General features: G+C 51.6%; 2 protein-coding genes across 9 annotated transcripts in view; one reads left to right on the forward strand and one right to left on the reverse strand.

Moving 5' to 3' along the window:
* The first annotated feature begins 3,715 nt into the window (after positions 1-3,715).
* SCN3B (sodium voltage-gated channel beta subunit 3) lies at positions 3,716-13,818 on the forward strand. The gene is made up of 6 exons (XM_071449491.1): positions 3,716-4,559; positions 5,954-6,117; positions 7,884-8,109; positions 9,822-9,960; positions 11,015-11,111; positions 11,536-13,818. Exons 1-5 carry the CDS (start codon positions 4,505-4,507, stop codon positions 11,076-11,078), a joined length of 648 nt encoding a protein of 215 aa, XP_071305592.1. The 5' UTR covers positions 3,716-4,504; the 3' UTR covers positions 11,079-11,111; positions 11,536-13,818.
* A 1-nt stretch (position 13,819) lies between these two features.
* The window catches only part of GRAMD1B (GRAM domain containing 1B), a 170,485-nt gene continuing 162,772 nt past the window's right edge, over positions 13,820-21,532 (reverse strand). For all 8 annotated transcript variants that reach the window (XM_071449480.1, XM_071449481.1, XM_071449484.1 and 5 more), the window contains one exon: positions 13,820-20,541. In XM_071449480.1, coding sequence (XP_071305581.1) covers positions 20,452-20,541 — 90 coding nt within the window. In that variant the 3' untranslated portion in view covers positions 13,820-20,451. The remainder of the gene's footprint in view (positions 20,542-21,532) is intronic.

The raw sequence follows: 21,532 nt of genomic DNA on the forward strand, positions 1-21,532 counted from the left end.
TCTACAGCATTCTCCCAACAGGCTACAAAATGGCTCACGATCTTTCTCTACAAGGCCTTTTAAGGCCAAACGATCCAATTAAGAAATGGCACCTAAATTATTTTCCCTTTTAACCAAAAGCTCTCAGTATCCACGGTTCCAACAGTGCACACACAAATGCAGGTGTGATTTCTGTGTGGAGAGAGCAGGTTGGGCAGCAGAGGCACTCTGGACCTGCAAATAAAGGCATTAATGAGGATCTACCCCTGGAATATTGGCTGGGAAGGGGCTGGGTGCACCTGGAAACTGCAGATCAATCCTCAGCATCAGCTGGGAATGAAGGTGCTGAGGTGTGGGAAGAGCAAAGCTGGAGTTGCCTCCAGTTTAGAACATTCAGAGGATCCAGGTGCTGGCAGCTACATGGGGAGCTCATTTTAAACCTTGAGTGTGAAAAGAGAAAACTGAATGAGCCTTTCTAACCCCCCAGGCACCCTGTGGAAGCAACAGAGAGGGAGAGCAGCCCTCCCTTGCCTGGGATTGGTGCAGCACGGATGTTGGAGTGCGTGGGAAGGTGCCTCCATCCATTACATCCAACATCCCTAACTTGGCATTCATTATCCCGCAGGGCTCCTCTGCACAGCGCTGCTCCTCCCATCCTGCCTGCAGCAGGCTGAGGGGCACAAAGGGGCCGCTTTTTCCCCATTTTGAGCCCCGGGGGTGGCAGGGCTGGCTGTGGGAGCCTGCAGGGCTCCGGGAGCAGCTGCTGCCGTGCTGGCCCTGCCGTGTCCCCGGCAGCCAGGAGGGGCCGGGCAGATGCGCTGGGGATGGCAGAGGAGCCCAGACAGGCGGGGCTCCGTTCCCGGTGCCCTGTCCCAGCCTCAGGGACCGTGGCAGGGAGGGATTAGTGGGGGCAGGGTGCTGAAATTATTTTTATCTCCTCGTCTTGTTGTGCCTGTGCACAAGTGCCAGCCTTTTCAGCCTTTTTTTTTTCTCTTTTTTTTTTTCCTCCTGTGAAGCATTAACTGGGTGGGTTGCCATAGCAACCCCTGCACGATAAGTTGGGCTGCTTCTTGCAGAGATTTCTCCCTCAACGCTCAAGATTTCTCTCTCTCTGAGCGTTGCATCCCCTTCTCCACGTCCCCTGGGGTGGCACTGACCTCTGTGGTGCCCCAAAGGCCACCCCTGACCCCCACAGGGCTGGGGCAGGGCAGGAAGGAGCAGCTTGTGCATCATCCTGGCGTGGGATGGGGTTGGGAGGATCTCTGCTCTCCATCCCTCGTGCAGGGCTCAAAATTAAAACAGGCTTTGAGTGTGACATCCTGATTATTTACGAGTTTTCCTGAAGAGGGCAGGGAGGTGTTTGCTGCTTCTCCTAAGCAGGCACAGGGTGACGCTGGAGTGGTTCCCAGCTGAGCCCAGATTGTAGGAAGAGCGAAATGATCTTATCCTTTCATTCAGAGAGAACCCAGAGAGGTTTGCTCTGAAAACAAAAACCAGCACAGTTTGTGGCAGGTTAAGAATCTGGGTGGATTTATTGCAAATTACCTTGGATCTTGTCGGTGGTAGGCTCGAGGTGAAGAATAAACTTCTCCAGAGCTGGGGAAGAGGGTGTGACCTCCCTGCCATGTGACTCTTCATCTCAAAATCCACCCAAATCCGAGGCCAGTTTCACCAGAGGTTTTCTTCACCTCAGGGCCCCATTTCCCTTCTTGAAATAGCAGCTACAACGCTGGTCTGGAATGGAGTCATTGAGGTTGGTACGTGAGTGATTCTGAGGGAAAACTCATTACTTTTTCAGGATGTTTGTTTGCCAATATAATCTGAATTGTTTGGCAGGCAGGCTCTGGGGTTAGAGGAGAGAAGGTTTCTGCTTCTACCTGAGGAGCAGCAGGGGCTGGGGGTCAGTCAGTGACTCTGACTGAGTCAGTGTGCTCGAGCTGCTGCTTCCTCTTAATCCTCTTGGCCCCTGAGTCTCATCCCTGGCAGGATTGGCTGTAATAGATGTAATTACAGCGGCAGCAGCACAAACAGTGCAGCCCTGCTGATCCCTGCTCTGTGTTCTGCCAGGGCACCTGCCTGCCTGGGAATAGCTCTCATTTCCATGGAGCTTTGTGGAACAGGTGGCTGGCAGAGGACAGAGCCAGGGATGTTTTCCAGCAGCTCCTGGGGCTATAAAAAGCCCACCCCCAGCACTCATCTGCTGTGCATGGGATGGATTGTTCCAGAAGGGGTAGGAGCAAATCCTTGTGGCTTAACCTGCCCTTCCCTTTGTGCTGTTGTGATGATAGCAAGGGGAAATGGGACAAAAGAAACGGCTCAATGTCCTTCATGCAGCTCTGGGTATCATGTTTGCTCTTCTGTCTTCCCATGGAGGAAATCAGATTTTAAGGTTTCTCTATCCATGATGGATGACTTCTGAGGAGGGGATGGAACGCTGGCATCAGCACCCTGCAAGCTGTTGGTCTCCCTGGCCACACCTGGCTCCTGCAGGTACATTAAACAGGTTTGTTTTCTTCTGGTGGGCTGCTGGAAGAGTGCACAGGAGCCCAGAGAAGCCTGGAAGCAGAGGGGACAGTGAGAACAGCCTGACAGCCAGCGTGGGGCTTTGGCCAGTCCCTGCTGGGACACTTCAGGCTGCAAAGATTTGGGGAATGCCAGCCAGCTGTGAGCTGGAATAGGGCACAGCAACCTGTGCAGTCAGCAGAGCGAGGCAGAAGGAGGCAGCAGGAGGGTGTCCCTAGCTGGGAATTGCTCAGAGCAGCCGCTGGAGCCTGTGCAGGGTGACGTGCAGGCAGCTGCTGCGTGTGGCCGCTGGCAGATGATGAATGCAGCCTGCTGACACAAACACAATTAGGTGATGTCTAGGAAAAGCCTTGGCTTTGTTCTGTGCCTGCTTCACTCCAGCAGTGCCTGATCAGGGACCTGATCTCACGTGTGTGCCCCTGTGTCCACCCCTGGGGAGGGCACAGAGCTGTGGCAGTGGCACTGCCAGTGGGGTGTGCCCAGCTGAGAGCCCCAGGACAGCTGGAGCTGATTTTTTCTGCTGCCTGCAAACATCTCTGGGTGGCTCTGGCCACCTGCACGCTGAGTTTTGGCACTGCCAGTCACTCCTGTGTCATCCTCTGGTGAGGCTGCTCAGGTTTAACTCAGTAGATTGGGCTGTGTGTGGAGCTGCAGGTGCTTTAAAAGGAGCACATGTAACAAAAGCTTCATTTTCCCCTCTCTGTCCACTGTGACCTTCAAAGCTGGAGGAGCCCTCCAGGGCATGGTGGCCCCCGTCCAAGGAGAGAAAGCCCAGCCTGCTGCTGGCAATAAATTCCCTGGAATCAGGCAGGAACATGAGGCAAGAGGATTTCCCAGTATTTCCAACTGTGACCTTCAGAGCCGTGCAAATGTTAGTATTAAACTTATTAGCAGCAGAGGCCTTTCTATGACCCTGCAGGGATAACTCCCCCCATTTCCCCCCCTCTCCTTGGCTTTTTTTGGAGGCAGGACAGTGATGCTGATCTGTAGAGATGGGAAAAGGAGCGAGGGGTACAAATGAAAAGAAGGGAAATTCAGATTTTGGGAAGAAATGCTTTGCTGTGAGGGCGGTGACAAGGGCATCCAGGGAGGTCGTGGCTGCCCTGGACGTGCTCGAAGGTTGGATGTGGCTTGGTGGGAGTTGTCCCCACACATGGCAGGGGGTGGGACTGAGCTTTGAGCTCCATTCCAACGCCTTAACACTCCGTGCTTATGTGACACCCTCTGCGCGATGTCTCCGGCCGAGCTGGGCGCTGCCCGCGGGACCACCGGAGCCCGGGGCCGCTTGCGCTGAGCCGGGAGGGGCCGGGGGAGGCGGCCGCGCATGTGCCGGCCGTGCCCCCCGCCCGGGCTGCTCCAGCATCCTCGGCATCCTCCCAGGCATCCTCCCAGGCATCCTCCCTGCCGGCCGCTGCGCTCCGCAGCCCGCGCAACAAAAGCGCCGCGGCCGCGCCCCGCGGAGCCGCTCCCGGAGCGGGGCACCTGCTGCTGCTGCTAATGATGATGATGATGATGATGATGATGATGATGATGATGATGATGATGATCCAGCGCAGTTGATCCAGCGCTGCTATCTAACGGTGCTCCCGCTCCGCTCCGCCCGCGCCCTGCGCAGCGCCGGCCGCGCCCGCGGAGCCGCGGAGCTGTCCGGGCTCGGGCTCCGTGCAGGCTCCGGGCTCGGGCTCCGGGCTCGGGCTCCGTGCAGGCTCCGGGCTCGGGCTCAGTGCAGGCTCCGGGCTCGGGCTCCGGGCTCGGGCTCCGTGCAGGCTCCGGGCTCGGGCTCGGGCTCTGTCCGTGGTGCTGCCGCCCCCGCCACCGAGCGCAGCCCCCGGACCGCGCCCGCCCGGCCGCTCCCCGCCCGGCATCCTGTTGCGCCGGGAGAGCGGCGAGCGGGGAAAGAGCATCCGAGAGCATCCGAGAGCATCTGAGAGCATCTGAGAGCATCCGAGAGCATCCGAGAGGATCCTGCCGAGGAGCCTGAGCGCCGGCCCGGCTCCGAACAATGGCTGCGCTGCCGCGGCTGCTCTGCGCGGCCGCGCTCGCTCTGCTGCTCTGGGGTAGGTGCTGCCATTCCCTCTCCCACCCAGCGCCGCTGGAAAGAAGGGAGGATGCTCCCTTCGCCTCTGCCCTCCGAGTGGGGCTTTTGTTGTCGGGAGAAGGGAATTCCGCTCGTGCGGAGATGGTGTGGGTGTAAGGGAGTGAAAACACCTCCGTGCCGAGCACAAAGCATGTGCTGGTCCCTTGCTGTTTGCTGTTGGTCTGGGGTTTGCAGCGTAATTTGACATCGAGTTGCCTCGGGGAGGGAGTGCAGCCCATTAAGAGGTGCTTTAGTGCCGGTTTGCCGTGCAGTCTGTGTAAACTGGAGTTAATCAATCGATTGCAGCTGCAGTTTGATTCCTGCCACGAGAAGAGGTTGGGTGGTTTTGCCACATTCGATGTGCGTGTGCCTTCAGCCCTGTGTGTGGGTGCCTGTCTGTGTGTTCAGATCTCGTTTCTCAGAGTAAAGCAGGATCCAGGAGCTTTTCCTAATTTCTCCCTGGAAGCTGCTGCTGTCCGTGGAGCTGGTAGTACGGGAGAATTGGAACCAGGCTGCTTCCAGGAATAGTCCCGGGATAATGTTGCTTGGGAGAGTGGGTTAATGGTGCCTCAGAGGCTGGGGAGGAGGGAGCAGCCAGCAAAGTCAGCATCTGGGCTCTGGAGACAGCCTTGGACAGACAGAGCCCGGGATTGTTTAGCCCGGGGGACAAATGTCAGCAGGGATTTGGTCAGAGATGTGGTGCTGAAACGATCCCTTCCTGCTCCAGCGTGTGGCTTCACATGCAACCATTTCTGTGCTCTTTGCAAGAGCAGTATTCGAGAGTTGCCAGCCTTAGCACAGCTCTGATTGGAAGCGTTTTGAGCAGGAATGCCTGGGAAATCAATAACTCCTCCTGCTGCCAAATTCACTCCTGTCCAAGCCCCTTGGTTCCCACTAGTGCCCATGAACAGGAAGGGTGCTGGACCCTCCCAGTTTTGCTGAATTAAAGCATCCAGAGCTTCCAACTCAGCACAAAGAGTGAGCTGTTCCTCCACTCCGGAATTCTGGGCTTCCCCTCATCCCAGACTATAATTGCTGCTCTAACAGGGGCATGCCCAGCACACACGGGAGGCAATGAACAATACCTTTAAAGTGGCTTTAATTACCAGGGAAAGATGAAAGTTGTGGCAAAGCAGATGCTGGAGAGGTGAATCTGTGTGAAGTGATCACCCTCTGTTAATTATTATGAATTATTAATATCTCAGGAGAAGGAAGCTTGGTAAAATTTAACATTTGAGACTTAATCCGTTATCAGACAGTGCTAGTAATAAATCAAGCCATTTTCCATTAGGGACATTAATGCCAAGATGTGAATAACTGATGCTTCTCTAATTCTGTCTAAACACTTCTTTCTCTGCTGCTCCTCTCCCCCAGCTGGATTTTGTTCCTCAGTGTGTGTGGAAGTCCCATCTGAGACAGAGGCTGTCCAAGGGACCGACATGAAGCTGCTCTGCATCTCCTGCATGAAGAGGGAAGAGGTGACAGCCAGCACGGTGGTGGAATGGTTCTACAGGCCCAACGGGGGGAAGGATGAGCCTGTATGTGTCACTGAGACCTCAGTCCTTTCTTTCCTTGCTTATCCCATTTCCACACCTGGGCACAACACGAATTCCTGGCAGGAAAAGCTGCAATCAGTTGTTGAGGTCAAATATTTGGGTTGTAGATTAATCAATATCAATTTCCAGTCCCATTCCCTCAATACCTCAAGCCCAGTATTTGAGGATGTCAAATACGACTGACCCTTGGCACCCTTGTCTGAATCAGTTCTGAATGCCAAAGCTGTTCTTTTGGAGGTGAAATTAATAAAAATAAATCTGCAGGGCAGGATTTACTTATTTTTGCCTCAGAGAAAACAGTTGTATCCCAACTGTGGGAGGATCTCTGGGAGCTGCTTTGGATCCCTGTCAGAAAAGGTAAAATTGATTTTCAGAGTGAATCAAAATGGAAATTGGACAGATGAGGAGCAGCTGGAATTCAAGAGAGAATGGTGAAATGGAGAACTAGATAAAGGCTGAGTGCACATTTCTTTCTAGCTATTTTATCTGAGTCTGAAGCATTAAATCAGTGGCTGTGATTGAGCAGAGCCAGGCAGGATTACAAATATTTTACTGTCTGAGAACTGAAGGGACCAGGCTAAGGAATGAGATGGGAATTCACTCAAATTCCAGTGCCGTGGGGGATCCATTTGCCAGTGGCAACCCAAAGAACACCAGCCACAGGTCATGGTGGGACTGTGGTCAGCCAGAATGTCACACTGCCACATTTGTCCTGCAGCCCTTCCATCTCAGCTGAACACCCCAGGGCTTCCCAAGAAGAGCTGTTGGTCTTCACTGTGGATGTTCCGTGGTTCTTTCCTCAGGTGATCTGACATGCACTGACTGTCAGGCACATTGCTGGGCATGAAGAATCCCAGGGTTCTGTCCCATTGCTGATTTTTTTGTCCACGTGCATCTGTGTTTTGCTGTGCCTTCGTTTTTCTCCCTCTCTGGTGGAGACATTGGATTCCTGATCACTCATTTTCCTGTCTTTTGTAAAGTCACCTGATACTTTGAGGCAAAGGATGATGGAATATGAATAGCTGCTGTTACCAAGGGAGCTCAGCACATCCCTGAGTGTCACTGGAGGGGGATGCTGCCCCTGGCTCGTGGCATGGTGCTGTCCAAGGGAGAGATTACCCAGCACATGCCTTTATTTCATTACAGATCTATCTATATTTATATATATATATATTCCTCACAGATCTATCTATCTATATATTTTTTTTTCATCACAGATCTATTTATTTTTTTTTCTTCACAGATCTATTTATGTATATATATATATATTCCTCACAGATCTATATATCTCTTTATATTTATTCCCTCACATATATATATATATTTTCTTCACACATTTATATATCTCTTTATATTTATTCCCTCACAGAAATATCTATATTTATACATATATATTCCTCAAAAATCTATATATCTCTTTATATTTATTTCCTCACGGATCTATCTATACTTATACATATATATTTTTTCCTCATAGATCTATTTATCTTTATATTTATTTCCTCACAGATCAATCTATATTTATATATATATATATATTCCTCACAGATCTATCTATATTTATATATATTCCTCAAACATCTGTATATCCATTTATATTTATTTCCTCACAGATCTATCTATCTATATATATATATATATATTCCTCACAGATCTATATATCCATTTATTTCCTATTTCCTCATAGATCTATCTATATTTATATATATATATTCCTCACAGATCCCTTTATATTTATTCCCTCACAGATCTATGAGTACAGGAAAACAAACCACGAGTTCCCGAGCCGCTTCAGCGGGCGGATCCAGTGGAACGGGAGCAAAGACATGCAGGATGTGTCCATCACCGTGGTCAACGTGACCCTCAACGACTCGGGCGTCTACACCTGCAACATCACCCGCGAGTTCGAGTTCGAGATCCACCGGCCCCTCTTCCAGAGCTCCAGGGTGATCCACCTCACCGTGGTGGAGGAGGGTAGGAGGCTGTTTTGTGCTGTCCCTGGTCAGGGTGATCCATCTCACCATGATGGAGGAGGGCAGGAGGGTGTTTTGTGCTGTCCCTGGCCAGGGTGATCCACCTCAACACGGTGGAAGAGGGCAGGAAGGTGTTTTGTGCTCTCACTGGCCAGGATGATGCACCCCACCATGATGGAGGAGGGTAGGAGGGTGTTTTATGTTTTGTTCTGCCCCTGGCCAAGATGATCTATTGGAATAATTACCAATATTGTGGACAGGACATGTCTGAGCTTGTCTGGCCCTGCTGTTGAACCAAACAGCAGCACTGTGGTGTTTCACCCCACAGACACTTTTGGCTGCCTGGGTGTGTGGTGTTTCACCCCACAGACACTTTTGGGGTGTGTGGTGTTTCACCCCACAGACACCTTTGCCAGGCTGGGTGTGTGGTGTTTCACCCCACAGACACTTTTGGGCCGGCTGGGTGTGTGGTGTTTCACCCCACAGTCACTTTTGGCTGCCTGGGTGCTGCAGCTGGGCATGTGGGGACAAGTCCAGGCCTGCAGGAGCTCTGGTGGTGCTGGGATGGAGCTTCCCCCCATAACAGGGGCTGCTCCTCAGGTTTCCCTCTGTGGAGAAGCTTTAAGGCGATGGTGAAGGAAAGGAGTCGGTTCTGATGGAGGGTTTGGATCCAGAGCTTTATTCTGGCCCTCAGGCCTCTGGATCCAGCACCATCTCCAACAGAACTCCCTGAGCCCGTGGCTTCTGTTCCTGGCCAGGGTGATCCAGCTCACCATGGCTGAGGAGGGTAGGGGGGTATTTTGTGCTCTCACTGGCCAGGATGATCCACCTCGTTGTGTTGGAGGATGGTAGGAGGGTGTTTTGTGCTGTCACTGGCCGTGGGTGTTGTCACCATGGCGGGTAGAGTTTGTCACTGCGCCACAGGAGAGGGCTCTGAGTTTGGCATTGACAAACACACCTCAGGAGGAAAAACCTGTGGCTTGTTTGATGGCTGGAGGCTGTTTGTGGGCACAGGCTGGTTGTGTGTGAGCGTGGGAAGGCTCGCTGGGCCTGGCACAGCTGGGCAGGCTCCAGCAGAGGTTTCCAGCTCCTCCGGTGGCGGCTCTGGATGTTACAGCGCTGCCTTTCCCAGCGAGCCGCAGCGATTCCTTGCTGCCGCCCCCTCCCTCCTGGAACAACGGCTGGTTCTCCATTTTGACAGCAGTCTCCTGCTTCTCCTCCTTCCCTCTGTGGTGCTCCTGAGTCTTTCTGCTCCTCTGGGTGTTGCTGGGTTCAGTGCTGCAATCGCAGCGTGTTACGGACAGTACAGGGGATTCTGCTGCTCTCCTCAGAGAGGGCCAGGAGCTTTCAGCCCTTTTGTGTGCCCTTTCCCCTCCCTCTCCCCCGCCAGCACCTCAGTGTTTTGATCCTTTACAAATCACTGGCGGCACAACAGAGCTGAGTAACCCCAGCGAGTGGGACACGGGGAGGAAACAGAGCGTGAGGGTGAGATAGGTGAGCAATCCCTGAGGGTGTGGGGGTGGCACAGGCAGGGCTGTCCGTGTTGGATCCCTCTTGGATCCCTGCCTGTTGCAGGTCCCTCTCTTTTGCCCCCTCACAGCCTAAAGGCACCTGGAGATTCTGGCAAGGTGGGTGAGGAAGGATGACACAAGGGTGGGAAGTGTCCATGGAGCTGCATGGAAACAAGCAGGGGTTATTTCATTCTATTCACAGCTGGAGAAGACTTCACCTCTGTCATCTCAGAAATTATGATGTATATTCTGCTGGTGTTCCTCACGCTGTGGCTGCTGATTGAGATGATCTATTGCTACAGGAAGGTGTCCAAGGCAGAGGAGGCTGCCCAGGAAAACGCGTAAGTGTGGAACCCCTGGAGGTCAGATCTGTTCTACAAGAGCTCTTCACACGTCCCAGAGCTCTCAAATGTGCATAGACCCGTGCTAGTACAGGACAATCAGGTCTAAAATTGGTGATTTTTTCTTCCTGATGATTGAATAAATTGTGTAATACTAATTCCTTCTGCCTCACCTCCTCTGCTGTAAAACCCCAAGGAACTGGTTCTGTACCAGCAGGAACCTGGGCCTGTAGGGTGTCCACAATATGGGACAGACCCTGTGCAGTTTGCCAGAAATCCTCAATAAGGTCTCAGTATGACACGAAATGAACGACACTCCCACTCTGAGATGTCCAAGGCAAAAAAGGGGCTGGTTTATTTCCAGTATTTATAGAATTCCAAAAGTGACCATGGATTGGAGGATGAAATTGCCACCTCTCCAACCACACTGGTCAAACCAACAGTCCATCAATTCTCTCCTCCTCCAGAAAGGAATGCAAACCAATCATTATTTACATGAAAAGCGTGTGAGAAACTCCATTACAAAAATGTAAACATCAGAAGGCTTAGAAGAACTTTAGAAGAACAGGGCAACAAAGGTCGACAAAGTGAGTAGTGATTCAAACATGCTGGAAGACTGCAGGAAGATTGAACCCTGCTGTGGCTGACATGGGCTGGTTGGTGTTTGCTCTGTCCAAAGTCCTTGCAGTGTTTAGGAGCACCAACTCCGTGCCCCCTTGCACCACACACAGCAGGCAGGGAGTGAGCACTATTCCAGGTTTGGACCATGTGGAGATGCTCTCATGGAAGGTCTGGTTTCACCCTGGCCCATTCCCATCTTTCCACACACTTGGCTGGGATTGGAGCACTCTTTGTACAAAGGAAGGCTGGCTGTGTAGGATTTTGCAGCAGGGAAGATTCGGTGTTTGCCCCTGCCTGTGCCAAGGAGTTTCCCTCTGTGGGCATCTACAGGTGACGTTTGTTACCTCAGAGATGCTTCCAGGCATTCAGCAAAGGTGAGTTTACCCAAGCTGGGCTTTACACTGTGTGCTTTCCTCCTTCCCTCCAACTACAGGACAGACTACCTTGCAATTCCATCGGAAAACAAGGAGAACTGTGCTGTGCCTGTGGAGGAGTAGCAGAGGGGAGGCAGCGCAGTGAGCGGCACCAAGGTGGGTCATGGAGAACTGGTCACTCCTTGTGTCTGTCCACCCTCAGCTTCCTCGTGGTGGGGCTGGAGACTCCTGGAGCGTGGCTGTGCTCCCCTGGAGCTTCCCCAGCAACCTTAGAGGACACACAGGAGTCTTTAGGTGTGGGGTGTGCTTGTATTTATTGAAACCCCAAATCAACACAGGCCATGATGTATTTATGCCTCCTTTACCTATTGCTGTGGCGTGGGGAATCTTCACTTTCCCCTGCACAAAGGCAACTGTAAGGGCTCTATCTCCAAAGGAAACACGTTCTAGGAAGGAGTTTGTGTGCTACAGATTAAAATCTGGATCTTTTACCCTCCTGTTCACCTCTGGTCAGTTCCTGTGCTAACTCTGTTGCCATCCTCACCCCTGTGAGCTCCAAGAGGAATTGTCTCCCTTGCAGGGGCTCTGAAGATAGAAGGACCATGCCACACCAGCCAGCTTTGAGGGGAGCTCTGCGCCGTCAGGAGGAGCAGGGGGAAGTGTAAATTCTCTTCCATTTGCCCTGGACTCTGTACAGCCTTGACTTTGGTCCTGTGACCCACCTGAGCTGCCAGCCCAGTGCTGAAGGACTCCTCTGTGGAAGCATGCTGAGTAAAAGGGTGTGGGCAGCACGGCTCCTCCCCGACCTTCAGTTCCACCATCACCTCAATGGCTTTGTAAATGTCACCTGTCACTTCTTAGCTGCTCTCACCACCACCTTTATTTGCTAAATGTGCTACTTCTCCACTGCAGAGGTTAAGGGTATGTATGGCACGCTGCTCTGAGCTGCAGGAGTGTGAACAAGGATCTCTTAGGGGGTTATTCCACCACATACTGAGGCCCAAGCGGTTTTCTTGGTGTTAAAACAGGAGGAATTTAATTAATTAATGAAGTCACTCTGGATTTTAGGCCGTCCATGCACAAGCAGAGTAGGGTGAGGACTGTAATGCACTAAAATTGGAGATGTATAGTAAGAAGGAGAGGTCTCTGTCATGTTCACACTTTCTTCTGGAGGGAATTGAGAATACAGACCATGAAGTATTCCTGCTTTGGGAAGCAGGATGATGTAAGTATAAGAAACCCCTGTGTCCCTCTCATTTATCAAGGGTCAAATCCCTCATCCCCTTCCACCTGCCTGGCACAGCAGGTTTGCTCCTGGACACACAGTGGGAGGAGGAACCTGCAACAGCTGGCAAGGCAGCAGGACCAGGCAGGGCATCCACCTTTTCCTGGGAAACCCCAAAAAGGAAGGCAGCCTCATGCTGGTAGGCAGGAGAAATAAACAGGATGCAAAGCCCTCACAGCTTAGGAAAATGGTTGTAGTTTTATAACTGTGATGGTTCTCTGGTGCTGTAGCAGCACCATCTAGAGGGATAGACAGAAAACACCCACTTTTCCCAGTTAATCCTGATTCTCTCTTGAGGTAATTAATCACCAGTATAAGTAGTCTGGATTAATCCTAAATGATCTTCTTGTGCCCAGGAATCACCCTGGAAATTCCATCTTTCCTATGCAAACTTACCTTTTCTGAGGCTTAAGCAGAATAAAAATGTTTTCTGCCCTTCAATGCAGATCAGTTGAGCTCAACAGCTGGGATTGGAAGGGAGGAAAAGGCTGAACCATTGGCCAGGGTGGAATTGTGCTGTAAAAGCAGGTGGGGAAGGTTTGGGTTTGTTTCATGGCAGAGCTGTGACATCCCTGCTGCAGTGGAGCCTGTGCTGCCTTGCCAGAGCTGACAAATTCTGCTCCATTTGTAAAGTAGCTCCAAGTGCTCGTGACTCCAGGCATGCTCCCCACCCACGGGATCCCCTCTGCTTTGTTCTGCTGCTTTTGATGTGCTGGCTAAAAATCACAGAAATTACCCCGTTTGTAAGGCAGGCTCAGGCCAGATTTCCAACTGGCACTTGTTCAAAACCCTTTTTTTAGAGTGGGTGTCAACTTTAGTCAACTACTCCAGTGCAGTCTTGGTAGCAGGAATGCTCCCAAACCCAGAGCCAAGCCTGGCAAGGGGAGCACATTTTCCAGATCAAACACACTCACAGTCTGGGCACCAGTTCCCAAAATTCCGATATCCAAAAGGGATATCCAAAAGGGATATCCAAAAGGGATATCCAAAATAATATCCAAGAATATTCAGCTGGATGCCATCTTTTTCCCTATCCCAGTTTGCCTGGCAGAATCCTGAACTCAACAGAGGAGAGACTGGGTTGTAACTGGAGTTTCCAGCACTGCCCACAGCACTGAGCCCATTTTAGGTGAATTTTAGGACACAACTCCAGCTCTGCTCCTGAGTCCCTGTGAGCCACAGGCAACCCTCTGGTGTCATACTGTTAAATCAAAACAGGAGTGAACCCAAGAACTTCTTGAGAGCTACCTCAGGTGGTAAAGAAAGGCCATCCCCTTGTCCTGCACCTCCCTGGGTCCCACAGGCATCTTCTGGATGCTCTTTTTTGGACAAATCTTTCACTTTTCCAGTTCCTGCAGACAGAGGTGACCATTGCCATGTGGTGGTGTTCCAAGCAGGAAGAAACAGGGTGCAAAGTTCTGCTCAAGAATCTTGCAGGGAAAAAAAGAATAATAATTAAAAGATTGGTGATTCTTCAAGAACCTGGAAGAGATGGTCCTGACAAAGACTCTGTGTGTGTTCAGAATGAGAGAGAAGATTCTGGAACAGGCAGGACAATAAAAAGAACCAAGAGCCACACTGGTTGTTGGATAGATTTTTTAATTGATACCGTACTTCCATGGTACTAACTACTTACACAGAGTTTGGCTGCAGAGCCTGTACAATTCCTACATTCCAGCACGTTCCAGTATCGCTTTGAACCGTGGGTTGGTTTTGTTTTTGTTTCTTTTTATGGTTTTTTGTTTGTTTTTGTTTTTTTTTTTTTTTGCGCACAGCGCAAAGTTTCTGACAGTCGGGACAACTCCTAAAACAAACCCACAATCCTTCCCCCACCCACCCCAGAGTCACCTCAGCCATCAGCCCCCTGCTGCCCGGGCTCTGGAGGGGATTCCAGCAGGGAACAGGCGCCTGTGGTGGTTGTAGGAGCCGCTCCTGTGCCGTGCTGAGGAGAGCAGAGCCTCGTTCATCATCACCTTGTGCACAGGAACTGCAGGACCAGGGTGGGGAGAACAAAACCCACGTGGGGAGAACAAAACCCAGGTGGGGAGAACACGCCCCAGGGTTTTAGCAGCTTTCTCCAGCCCTGGAGCAGGTGGTGGGAGATGAAATCCCACTGGATTGGTGATGCCCCTGCGAGGTTGTGATGCTGCCACTGCTCTGCTGCTCTTCCCTCCCTCCACATCCAGCCCAGAGCCAGGTCGGTGCTTCCATCCCTGCTCTCCAAGGGCCATTTCCCAGGAGGTGGGAATGTGGAGATGGGGATGACGTGCACGGCCCAGGCTCCACCTCCCCGCTGGATGGAGCTGTATCAGCTGCTCTCCCAAATCCCAATTCCACTGGGCAGCTCCAGAACCCGAGCTGCACACTGGGGTTCATTCCCTACCTACTCTCAGGGTTTGGGGTCAGGGAAGGTGGCCTTGAACGTTAGCAATGGAATTGGCCTAAATGAGTGAGGTAACAGAAACGGCCAGAGGAGGAACCTCCCCGAGCCATGTGCAAATATAACTCCTTCAGCAGAAGGAAGTCCTTTTCCCTACTGAAAAAAAAAAAAATTAAAATAAAATAAAATAAAACACATTCACTTGAAGAGCATACAGACTGCAGGAGGGGAAGGCAGGCAGGGACAGCACCAGGTCAGAGCATCTATGACACAGGTAATGATTGTCCAGCAGCAGAGGTGGGAGGGGACAGGGAAAAGCCAAAGCAAGCACTGCAAAACGTGTGGGAGAGGAGGAGGGGGGCATGGCATGCCATGGATCCATGCTGAGGGAAGCCCATGCTGGCTGCCAAGATCAGGGAATGGCCTTGATCACAGTCACCCAAGACACGAGAGTGTTTGGCCAGAGTGCACATCTGGGAAAAGAGAGGTTTTATGGCACAGAGAGACTCGTGCTGGAGAGACTGCAAAGCACAGATATCACAGCGTGTCTGGTGGGGAACAGAGTGAAAATCAGCACGGGAGCCACCCTGGCACAGGTGCCCTGTGAGCCACAGAGATCAGAGCATGTCCAGTGAAGAACAGACTGAAAATCAGCACAGGAGCCACCCTGGCACAGGTGCCCTGTGAGCCACAGAGATCAGAGAGCACAGGAGCCACTCTGGCACAGGTGCCCTGTGAGCCACAGAGATCAGAGCATGTCTAGGGGGGAACAGAGTGAAAATCAGCACAGGAACCACCCTGGCACAGGTGCCCTGTGAGCCACAGAGCTCAGAGCATGTCTAGGGGGGAACAGAGTGAAAATCAGCACAGGAACCACCCTGGCACAGGTGTTCTGTGAGCTCAGAGAGCACAGGAACCACCCTGGCACAAGTGCTCTGTGAGCCACAGAGATCAGAGCATGTCCAGTGAAGAACAGACTGAAAATCAGCACAGGAACCACTCTGGAACAGGTGCTCTGTGAGCCACAGAGATCAGAGAGCACCCTGGCACAGGAGCCATCCTGGCACAGGTGTTCTGTGAGCCACTTCCCTCAGCAGCTTTGGTCCCAGAGGCTCTGTTCTGAGCTGTGCTTTAAGCAAGCTCCTGCCAGGTATTTTAATGGTGCTGAGGCTGAAAAGACAAATCCAGAGCCCGGGGGGCTGTGCCAGTGGCAGCCTGGCAGAGATCTGTGGGCAGAGCCCCTTGGAGCTGAGCAGGCAGTGCAGGAAGCACTCATCTGTCAAGAGCTGGGGGTGGCAGCAGCTGCCTGGGCACACAGGACAGAGCTGCCCCCCCAGCCAGGCACTGCTGCTTTGAACTGTGATTTTAAGACTGATTTTCTGTGTAATGTGGAACCAGACGGTTCCAGCTGTAAATCAGGAGTTTGTTTCTGTGCTCCTGGGGAGAACAGCTGCTGCAGCACACCAGAACAAATCCAAAAGGTCCCCAGTACCCTGATCCAAAGTGTCTCCAGCCACTCTTTGGAACAGAAATTTCTACCTTGTTGCATAAAGGTAAGAATAGAGTCTTATGTCACTACCAGGAGAGTGCTGAGGAGCCAAGGAGGCTGAAAAGTCTGTCCTTACCTACACCCAGGTGAGCTGCTGAAGCTGGCTGATAAGGACAAGGATTAGCATTCCAGGATTAGCATTCCTAGAGGGATCTCCCAACACATGCCCTGTTACCTCAGAGGCAGCTTTGTGCCTTCAGGGCTCCAAATCCACCAAAGCCTCGTGCTTTGAGACCTTTCCTCTCCCAGCCCAGGGTCACAGAGACATTTCCTGTGCCTCAGGTTTCTGGTTTAGAATTATCCCAGCAGGGGCAGGTGGCACCCAGCAGCCAGAGGTGTAAATGCAGCCTCTGTGCCACACAGGCAGCTCAGGGGACAGCAAAGCCATGTGCCTCTCCTGTCCTGTCCTCTCCTCTCCCAAAGGACTGCAGGGAGGCAGGAAGGGCTCAGACACAAGTCAGGATCAGGCAGTTTGAGTTCACAGCACAGTTTGGTGACTGAGGAGTGCGTGGAGTGCAGAGCACCCCAGAGCTCATTTTCCTGTTAACCCACAGCAACTCCTTCCCCTGCAAGTGCCTCCCTCCCTCTCATTTTCCCACATTTACTCTCTGGAGGGTGCAGGCCCAGCAGCGCCCCTGCCTTGGGCAGCTCCATCTGGAATCCCCTGGTTTTTGGTCCCTCAGAGGCTTCACAGGCAGAAACCTCTGGTATTCACTCTGGGAATGCCTGGTTTGCACAGCACTGATCCAGAACTCAAATCCACTCATCCCAGCTGCCAGAGCTCTAAGATAAGCTAGATAAGGTGAGTATTTATCAGGGGTGAGGTTGTGCCAAGGTTTGTGTCACAAACTGGTAGAGCAGAGCCTCCTGCTCCCCCTTCTCCCAACAGGAAGCATCTTCCTTGGCAGGAATTGGGCTACAAGCTGTTGGCATTGCCTGTGCATGCTTGGCTGGGGAAATGCCTTTTAAAAAACAAAAATAATTTAAAAATCGCTGTTTTGGTGGTTGTTCAGATCCTGCAAATCAAACCAAAAGCATCTTCCTTGGCAGGAATTGGGCTACAAGCTGTTGGCATTGCTTGTGCATGCTTGGCTGGGGAAATGCCTTTTAAAAAGTAAAAATAATAAATAAAAAGTCCTTGTTTTGGTGGTTGTTCAGATCCTGCAAATCAAACCAAAAGCATCTCCCTTGGCAGGAATTAGGCTACAAGCTGTTGGCATTGCTCGTGCATGCTTGGCTGGGGAAACGCCATTTAAAAAATAAAAATAATAAATAAAAAAATCCTTGTTTTGGTGGTTGTTCAGCTCCTGCAAATCAAACCCCAGCAGCTGTGCAGGTGGAAGGGTCAGGCTGGGAGGGGAAATGCACCTGGAAAGAATCCAGGGGGGTTCCTGATGAGTGAGCAAGGGGAGAAGCCAAACCCTGCTGCCAAACCCTGAGCCAGGCCTGGCTGTGAGTGCTGGGGAAACTGCACCCTCTGCAACATCACTCACTCCTAGAAAGTGCTGCTGATCCCTCCAGGAAATGCAATCCAAAACTGGCTCCAGCAGGAATGAACCTGGCAGCTGGGACTGCTCAGGGGCAGCTGATTCCTGTCCCAGCTCCCCAGAGGAAGTGAGAACACTCCAAGGTTTTCTTTAAACCCTCACCCTGAGTGCCCTAAAACCTTGCTTTTGCCCTTTTTATTACTACTGTGAGAGATGAAGAGGCAAAACAAGACTGTGAATCCCACCCAACTCTAAGGCTGCCAAGTGGGAAAAAGAAATAACTGGAAAAAACCAAAATCCCTAAAGCCTCAAAGAGAAACCTCCCTCGGTGTGAAGGACGGGTTCTGCTTGGTCCCCTTGGGCTCTCACTGAAGGATTTCACATTGCTGAGTGTCAGGATAGGTGTCAAACAATTTAAAAAAACCACTTTAATGTGCAGGTAGGAGAAATATCAGTGTGAGATTGCTACAGCTGCCTGGCCTGATTAACAGAGCTTTAAACAGTGATTTTAAATGGTGATTTTAAACAGTTGTGTCTCTGGGGCCCAGCCTGAGGGAACATCCTGAGCCTGCAGCTGAAATCTGCACAGGAGGAAGGATTTAGGGTGAGAAAAAGGGTTCCTTGCCTCCCTGACAGAGATAATGTGAGCAGCAAACACTGATCAGCAGCATTTATCTGTGTCCTTCTGATTTTTCTGCCTCCAGGTGGAGGAGACCCCACATTCCAGGTTCCCCTTGCACAGTGTGCTCTCTCCTGGATCCCAGGGATCTCTGTGTCTCCTGCTTGGAGCTTAAAATTAAATTCTACAAGAGGGAAATCCCAGCAGCAGGGGAATTCTGTGTGCTTGGTAATTGTGGGAGTGAGTAAGAGGGGGAAGGGGGACTCTGGGACAGTCTGGCAAGTCACAGTGGGGAAAATGAGCCCCAGAAATCCCTTCCCAGGCCCTAGCACCTCAATTTCATGGTACAGCAGCCATTTCAGCAGCCTCCCTGGAAAAAAAAAAAAAGCCAGGGAGCAGTACAGTAGTCAGCAGCATTAAATTAAATAAATAGTCATAAATAGCCATTTCTGTCTGGTTTTCCCCAGCTGGAGCTTGCTTTCACAGTCTGAAATGTCCTTTTGATAGCCTGGCTCCATCCATGCTCCTGCACATGGGGTCTGGTGTGGGGCATGGGGAGGAAGCAGCAGGTTACTCCTGCATCCATTGGAAAGGGGGAGCTTGGAGGGTTTTGCTCAGGCTGCACTGAGGATATTCTGTGCCACAGAACAGTGTGAGACCAATTATTCATCCTGGAGGAGCCAGGCCTGCACCATCTCCAAACTGGGCTGTGCAGCTGCCTCCCTCCTGCCTCTCAGAAGGTGGAAAAATCCCAGTGCTGGCCCAAGTGGGACCCACATTCCCTCATCCACCAGGCTGGGGAGAGGCCAAGGCCTTCATTAAACCCTTCAAGGAGCAGCCTCATCCTCACTCCAGCCCCAGAGGAGTTTGTGCATTGCACAGCACAGCCAAGCTGCCCCTCTTCCCCACCTGGCTGCTCATGGGGTCTGGAATGATCCCCAAGAGAACACAAAGTGCACACTGGCTGGTTCTGAGTGCAGCTCCAGCTCCTGGCTGCCCTCCAGGGCTGCTGTGTGTGCCTCACAGCCAGCTCTGTCCTGCCACCCTCTGATGGGCCCTTTTTCCTTTCCTCCCTCGGTCCCTGTGACCCTTCCTGACCTCTCCTGGGTTTTTGGAAGCCTTGCTGCTCCACAGATGCAGTCACATAAATATCCACAGTGATGGCTGTTGCTGCATAGATACAATTATATAAATTTATCCCAGGCAAGGAAAGGAAGCTGCTGTTTTTCCCCCCTTTTTTTTTCCCCCACAGATTTGACAAGACAAGGGCTGGGTGAACAAACAGGAGAGAGATTTGCTGAGCTGGGTAGTGGGAGTGCTCGCAAACCAATCCTAATTTTGGTTTTGTGTTTAAATCTGGGTGGTGATTCCAGCACCAATGCAGACCTGCAGCACAGGGGTGGCTCAGTGGCACAGGGAAAGCAGAGAACAGGTAAAGGGGACACTGTCACCCTGTCACACTCACCTGGCAGGCAGGCACTGCCCTCGCCCAGGGCAGCAGCAGCACAGGGTGGGCTGTGGAAGGGATTGCAGCTCTGTGCTCTGCTCCCTGAGCCAGCCTGGCTGCCCTGACAGCAAACTCCTGCTCCCAGGAGGAGCCTGCCAGGGGGATCTGCCCTCCACGGGGCCACAGCAGCTCCCCCTCCTCTCCAAAGCACTTCTGCAAGGGATTGGCAGCGACTGCCACCCCTGTGTGGCCGCAGGTGAGGGGGTGACAGTGTCCCCTTGGGAGACACCAGAGCAAAGCAGAGAGCTCCATGCACAGGGAGGGCATGGGGACGGGCAGGGGGGGCACTCAAACTGATGCTTCCCTTCGAGACAACAAAAACAGAACAGACAGACAGACAGACAGGAATATTACAGAGGAGCAGTGCACAGGCTCAGGGAGCAGAGCTGGGCACAGCCCTAAGCACACCCCAGTGCTGGGAGAGCACAGCCCTCCCACACATACACACCCCACACTCCCAGAGCCCCTCCAGTTCAGCCAGTGTTGGAGGTCACTCCTTCCCCTCTTTAGGCTTTTTTTTTCTTTTTTTTTTTCCATTTTTTTTTCTCTTAAAATCTGTATATAATATATATATTTATATCTGTATATATATATATATTTATATATATATTTATATATCCTATTTACACATATTGCACACCGTCCTCTGGCCTCCTGCATTCCTGCCTGTCAATGGAAACGTTTCCTTTTCTCCTCTGGATCTGACCCGAAGTCCCTGGACCCGATGCCATTCTGGAGATTTATTAGAGAATCCTTCATCTGCAAGACAAGAGATTTCTCCACTGTGGTGCTACCCTGGAGGAGACAACTTGGGGATTTCCTTTTTTTTCCTTTTTTTCCTAGTATTGATACCATAATTGTGATTTTGGGAGTGGGAGTCAGGCCCATTTAAACTCCCAAAGCAGAACTGAGGGGAGGAGAATCAGGGCTGGGGACTGGGAATGTGGGGCACCATTTTCCAGAAGGGGTGAGCAGATTTAACAGTTTAAGAATAAACTCCTGAGTGACCAACAGGACAGTGCTGAGGAGCCAAAGAGGCTGAAGCCTGTCCTTATCTACACCCAGGTGAGCTGCTGGAGCTGTCTGATAAGGACAAGGATTAGCATTCCCTAAGTTCTCTCTCCTTAGGGGAAAGCAGCTCACATTTAGGGACTTGTGAGGGAGCAGCTCTCATTTCTGGACTGTGTTTTCAGCAGCCCTGTGTGCTTTTTAGGAAGCCCACCCTGAAATTCCTGGATTTATGTGGAAGCAGCCTTAATTTCTAGGCTGTGTTTTCAGCAGCTCTCTGTGCTTTTTAGGGAGCACACCCTGAAATTCCTGGATTTATAACAAAGCTGCTCTCAGCAACCCTGTGTGCTTTTTAGGGAGCACACCCTGAAATTCCTGGATTTATGAGGAAGCAGCTCTCATTTCTGCCTTGTGCTCTCAGCAGCCCTGTGTGCTTTTTAGAGAGCACACCCCAAAATTCCCAGACTTATGAGGAAGCAGCTCTCATTTCTGTCCTGTGCTCTCAGCACCACTGTGTGTTTTTTAGGGAGCACACCCTGAAATTCCTGGACTCATGCTATGAGATTTTGTCCCCTTCCTCCCTGAAAGCTGCATGTAAATCCAGGGTTCAGCTCAAACCAGTGTGCTGTCCAAACTGGGATGACAGATTAGACACCAAATGTGTCCACATGAGGTTTTTGGCCCTGTAGGGTTCTCTCCCTGATGTGCATGGACCCCTCTGATGGGAGAGAGCAGCCCTGGC

Source organism: Agelaius tricolor, unplaced genomic scaffold, assembly GCF_023055355.1.
Source record: "Agelaius tricolor isolate 1412-34295 unplaced genomic scaffold, bAgeTri1.0.p SCAF_29, whole genome shotgun sequence".
Lineage (NCBI taxonomy): Eukaryota > Metazoa > Chordata > Aves > Passeriformes > Icteridae > Agelaius > Agelaius tricolor.